Source organism: Elephantulus edwardii, unplaced genomic scaffold, assembly GCF_000299155.1.
Source record: "Elephantulus edwardii isolate Elephantulus edwardi_28Jun2011 unplaced genomic scaffold, EleEdw1.0 scaffold00032, whole genome shotgun sequence".
In the NCBI taxonomy this organism is placed as follows: Eukaryota; Metazoa; Chordata; class Mammalia; order Macroscelidea; family Macroscelididae; genus Elephantulus; species Elephantulus edwardii.
The window spans coordinates 10,090,134-10,096,565 of NW_006399782.1; the positions used below are offsets into that span (position 1 = coordinate 10,090,134).

Consider the following 6,432-nt stretch of genomic DNA (forward strand, 5'->3'; position numbering starts at 1 on the left):
GAAAAAATACCTTTTATCATATTTAGGAAAGAGAACTACCAGGCCTCCCTTATTTAAGATGCTGTTTTTGTGTATTATAGACTCAGAAATAGCGACAGTACATCACAAAGGAGGAGACTGTCCATATTTCTCCCAAGGAGCAGCAGGAGAATTTGACTCCATATCTTGCATTGGCAGCACAATTCTTTACCACTAAGCCACCAGAGACAGCAACAGTAAAACGTAGAAATTACAAATTCAAAGCATTCAAAGAGATAGTAGGAAGAATACCATCTTCCTATCTTCAAAAGCAAAAGAATGAAAACCAACTAGGCAGAGACTATAGCATGTTCTATCAACAGTATAACTGACATAACATTATTTAGGAATGAGGATAAAAAGGGGAAAAAAGGAAATAAATTGTGTGGAATGTCTTTGTAACAAATGTGAATATTCTAAAAGTTTGAAAACTACCTTCAGTCAGTCAGTATCTAACTTAATTCTAATTCTCTATGGTGAAAAACACTCACAGGCTCTGATCTGGCACCAAACTTTGAAGAAATGCCTCAGTATTTAGTTTTTGCATTAAATTTTTCATCATTGCTTTTTAGGAACTTATTTCACAAGGTACTGTGTGGAATGGCAGCCCCACCATTTATTACAACAGAAAAAATTGGCATTGTTTTACTGTCAAAGAAAGTTATATTGCAATAAAATAAATGCTGAGATAGAAATGATTTGTCAAACTCTTAGTAGTTCCAATTAAACAAGAAATTTTGCTTTCAATACTTACCTCAACTTAAAAAAATCAATGTTTTATATCTAAGTATGAAAAAGTAGCAGTGATGGAATGAATAAAAACTTACCCGTTGGCAATACCATGACAGGCTCTGTAAGCCTCTGTTCATCTGATGAAGGGAGGTTCAGGGAGATGATTAACACCATTCCCAGACTAGTTCCAACAAATAGACAAGGGGAGACAGTAGAGTCGTTTTTCCGTGCAAAAGATTCCATGAAATACAGAGCTGTAATTGCTTCTTTTGAATCTTTATCAATACTGGATATGCTAGAGCTTCTGGAACGATTGTAAGAATTTTCTCGGTTTTCTACGGAAATTGGAAAAACAAAAATTAAGGGTTAGTATACTTCCACAATTTGTAAGTCAGATTAAATATATGAAAATTACAATTATGAACAGGCGCTAGAATGTCATTCTTTGCTAATTGACGGGGCAGTCACATCTAATTCACTAGCTTATTTGAAGATGAGAGATTTAGAAAGGTAAATAAAAAAAAAAAAGAAAGGTAAATCACAAACATGGTAGAGCTGGGACTAGAATGTTAGTCTCATGACTTTATATTTTGCCCCCTACACATTTTTTTCTCTCACTTAGAGAACAGCTGGAGAAAATAGAGTGTAAACAGCATAGGCTGTAAGAATTTCTGGTGCCATTTCAACTGTGCTTTCTTAACTTGTAAATACTCCTAGTTGAAAATTCCTACTTATTGACAGCATTGTGGCTACTGACTTGAAGGCATTATTTAGAATACACTTTTTTTTGTGCCAATATATTTCCTCAATTTTCACAGTTTTTGGTTTTACTTCATCTGAGATCCTTACATATGAACTAGTCAAGGCCTTTTCCTTTAACTAGTTTCAAATTGCCCTTGTGATTGTGTGCCATTGAGTGAGAAGTGACTCATAGCTGACCTTTTAGTGAATTTTCAGAGGCAGTAAATCACCAGTCCTTGGAGAAGGACATCAGATTTGGAAGTGTAGAAGGTCAGCTCAAAAGAGGAAGACCCTCCACCATCCTGACTGCACTGTGACTGTGGCCTTGGGGGCAGGTGTGTTGCAGATGGTGAGGTTGGCTCAGGAAAGGGCAAGGTGCAGAGCCATTGTTCATAACATGTTCACTGTGAGTCGTGGAAATCGAAGGCATATACCACTAGCAAATTGTAGAGGAGGAGACTGCGGAGCAGCAGGGTTGACTCATGTGCCTTTGATTGGCAGTACCAAGACTTACCATTAGCCATCAGAGCTCCCTACTTTCAAGCTGCCTAGTGTTAGTCTGGGCAAAGAGGGCCAAAGAGAAGAATGAAGAATTCAGAACTCAGATGCTGATGGCCTTACCTGCTTCAGATAAGAAGGCAAATGGCCTTGCCTGTCTGGCTAAGCTAGCAGGTGGCTCGTAAATCAGAATGGAATGTCCCTCCCTAAAGACTCTGTTTATAAAAATCCTCCCCAGTAAGTTCACAGTGTGACTTCCCATTCTGCCTCTCCAGGATGAGGAACTCACCCGGGAGTGCCCCTTTCCCCTCTTTAATAAAGCTGCATTAAGCTTTCTCTCGTTCTCTCTGATTTCTTCTTTACGTCCACTAACCTAACCTAGCCTAATCTAACACCTAGCAAAATTCCACAGGCGGACTTGGTTTTTTCTCAGTTCAGATAAAGAGGTGTGGATGGTATAATCTTATTTACTGTTGTAATTTTTCTGAGAGGGCTTTAGCCCACTGACAAAAGAGTGGAAAATTTCAATTTCTCCTGCTCATCAATGCTTTCACATGATCATATTCCAAAAAGCATACACTTTCCATCTCAGTTAAGAGTCTGTATTAGGGTTGTACTATTATCATAACTGTTGGTTGTTGTTGTTGTGTACCATAGAATCAGTACCGATCCACCGCTGACCCTCCAGTGGGTTTTCAAAGGCAGTTAATTGCACAGGAGGAGATTGCCCATCCTTCCCCCACAGAGCACTTGATGGTCTCAAACCATGTGCCCTTGGGATTGCAGTGCAGCTTCTTGCCACTAGACCATCAGAGCTTCCTGTCATAATTACTCAAAGTATAAGCTCCTCATGTCCTATTTCCTACTTCCTTCACTGCCCTTTCCCTCTTTACAGATATGCATGTGTCTCATAATTATTCTTATAACAGGGGATTAAATGGAGTTTTCTCAGACAACATGCTAGAAAACAAAAACAGTACTTTCTATTCTTCCTTGTACTGCTTAGCAAATGAAAAAAAAAAGTCTTAGGATTTTAGAGATGTGCACAAATTAGAGGCAGAGAAACCTAAAAATCAATATTTCTAACTCTCAAACCACTGATTAATTTTACTACTTCTGTAACTGTTATAAGTTGATTATTTTATATTATTTCTAGTTAATATACAGGTGGCTTATATACTAGTTAATATAGTAGGCTAGAGGCCTAGTGGGTAAGGAGTTGTGCTGCCATCCCAGTGGCAGGTGGTTTGAGTCTACCAGCTACTTCAAAGGAGGGAAAAGGGCAATCTCCCCTGTGCAATTTACAGCCTCTGAAAACTCATTGGAGGGTCAGCCATGAGTTGGTTCTGACTTGATAGTAATGAGTGAGTTAATACAAATATCCAACTGTTTTCCATAAATATTCATAATTGATACAGCCATCTATAAGATAGATAATGTTATCTGCATGGGATTCCAATAAACTAAGCTGCAATGGGATAAGATTTAATATGGTACAATGTGAAAGATGTGAAAACTTAAATTTTATTTAAAAAATTTAAGGAAAATATAATTCTTTACTGTAAAATATTTGAGGGACGTAAATGTAAAAAGCACTTCATATTAAATGTAGGAAAATTTCGAAAATGTATTTTTCTTTTTCATGTCATGATTCATTATCAGTAAGATTACCTTTCTCATTTTAAAAATTTCTGGCCTCTAGCTTTTGTACTTATGTCAACCTTGATTCCAAACTTAAGATTATAAATAAGGAAAGAATCTTTCCTCTTCAGAATATATGCAAATGAAGATGGCAAACTTTATAATTGAATATTTGTCCTCTATCCTGGTCTCATTCATTTGACAGCTAAAAAATTAAGGCTGCAAGACACTACATATCTACAGGTAAACACTAAGTCTTTACCACTGACTTAAAAAGCCAAAACCCAGTGCTGTTGAGCTGATTCTGATGACTGACAGCCATCCATTGGGTTTTTCGGGCTGTAAACATCAATGGGGCTGTCTCCTCTTTTGCTTGTGGAATGACTAATGGATTTGACTGTCAATCTTCCAGTTAACAGACCAACATGCAACCACTACATCATCAGGCTCCTTTGAGACTAAAAGTAAATCTCAATTATTACTTGGAGGAAAAGATTAAGGCAGAAGGATCTCACTGTATGCGAGGGAAGTCTTATAATCTCATTTTCTATTTTTGATGATAAGAAAGGAGAGGTAATGGGAAGAGATTTGAAGCTAGGTATCGCTCCACAATGCTCACTGTTCAGAGTTGACTTAGAAACCTTTGAGTTGTGAAAAGGTTGCAAGTTTTGGATAACTTGGGGCACCTTGGAAAAAAGACCTTGTGATTTGCTTTAGAAAAACTACCAGTGAAAACTCTCAGAACCCATTTCTACTGTGACACACATGGGGCTTCATGAGTCAGAGTGGTTAGAGTCTGAAGGTATGACCGCCATCCCTTGTCCTACATTTGTCCTCATTATGAGAAGTAAAATTTTAACTGTACCAGCAAAAATAGATATGTTCAATGTACCTTCTGTTGTAACTGGTAAAGAAATCTCCATGCAAGCAGCGGACTGTGCCTTACGAAATGGTGGTCTTCCGCCCCAGCGATTTATTTTTGTAACATCTGCACTAGAAAGACGTTTTCCAGAACCACAGCTCTGAGAGGTTGGACTTGTGCAATGTCCATTTACATGGTCTGTAACAAAAGGAGAAAGACAATATAAATATAATACAATTTTAATACAAAAAAATCTGAGCATATGAATGAATAAAGGAAGAACAAAATTATTTTTAAAATATGAAAATGCCAAATCTTTGTTACTGTATGATTTAGTCACAATTTGAGAAGGCTAACTTTTCATAGGGTGTTTATTAACTATTAGATTTATTTTTATAATTTCATTATTTATAAGCTTAATTTTTACTTTATACTCCCTATACATATATTCTACCATTTAATAACAATAGTTAATAGGCCGTGTATTAGATTTTTTCCTTTTTAAAAAAAATTTGGTTTGCTTACAAAGTTTGTATACATTGTGTTTCACACTATTCTTCGTTCTTCTTGTGTTTCATACAATCTTTCTTATGCATTTTGTTTTATAAAATTAATCACCATTGGACCTTGCCCATCACTGTATTTTCACCCAGACTCTTAACACTTCCCCCCCTTCCTGTCACTCACCAGGTTTTAAGAATATTTTAAATATATGTCAACTTATATAAATGTTGGAAATATTACATGTGCTTTAAGTTAACATAAAATGGGCACATCTTGCAATTGGTTATGAAAAGTAGTTAAAGAATATTAGCACAGAAGTCATACTACCTGGGCTCTACCCAGTTCTGCCACTTTGTGAAAAATCTTAGTATCATTTAATGTAAAATAGGGACTATTACTATCCATTCAATGAACATTTTTTTTGGTGAATCTACATGGAAGGTCGGAAGATCTGGTGGCCTAGTGGTAAGAAACTGTGCTGCAATCTCAAAGTCACACAGTTCAATCCACCAGCTACTCTATGGGAGAAAGATGGGCAATCTCCTCCCATGTGATTCACTGCTTCTGAAAACTCACTGGAGGGTCAGCTGTGAGTTGGTTCTGATTTATGGTACATAACAACAATGCCAACATGAAAGTTACATATCACTTCTGTTACAAGGTATTAAAATTATTCATGTCTAAAGCAATAGTCAAGTGGGATTCCACAACACTTGGTTATGCATATGCAAAATCTATACTTGGACCTGGAGGGAGTCATCAGAACAGAGCAAGGAAACACTGCATGGTTCAAAAACAGGAAAAGTACACACTAGCTATGCATTCTATCTCCATACCATTTCGATCTATATGCAGAATAGATTATCTGAGAGACTGGGCTCAATGAGAAGGGATGTGGCATCAGGATTGGAGGAAGACTCAATAACAACCTGAGTTATGCAGATGACATTACCTCACTTGCTGAAACTGAAGGGGACCTGAAGCATTTGCTGCAGAAGGTCAATAACTACAGCCTTCAATTAGGATTGAAGCTCAATATAAAAAAAACAAGGATTCTCACCATTAGGCCAATTGGCAGTATCATGATAGATAGCGGAGAGATGGTGATTGTTAACAGCTTCATCTTGCTTGCCTCCACAATCAACACTCTTGGTACTAGCAGCCGAAAGATCAAAAGATGAATTGCATTGGGAAAATCTGCTGTCAGGGACCTCTCCAGAACAGTGAAGAGCAATGATGTTATTCTAGAGACTAAGGTGTGCTGGATCCAGGCCATGGTCTTCACAATTATTTTCTATACATCAAAAGGCTAGGTAATGGCTAAGGATGATAGAAGAACAGATGCTTTTGAGTTGTGGTGCTGGAGAACAGTACTGAATATATTGTGGACTGCTAGGAGAACAAACAGGTTCATCCTGGAGAGGGTGAAACCAGGA

General features: G+C 37.3%; 1 protein-coding gene across 2 annotated transcripts in view; it reads right to left on the reverse strand.

Moving 5' to 3' along the window:
• STXBP5L (syntaxin binding protein 5-like) overlaps positions 1 to 6,432 on the reverse strand; it is a 405,474-nt gene that overhangs the window by 29,820 nt on the left and 369,222 nt on the right. For both annotated transcript variants that reach the window (XM_006884245.1, XM_006884246.1), the window contains 2 exons: positions 4,523 to 4,690; positions 846 to 1,085 (listed from right to left, as the gene is read on the reverse strand). In XM_006884245.1, the coding sequence (XP_006884307.1) occupies positions 846 to 1,085; positions 4,523 to 4,690 (408 nt within the window). The remainder of the gene's footprint in view (positions 1 to 845; positions 1,086 to 4,522; positions 4,691 to 6,432) is intronic.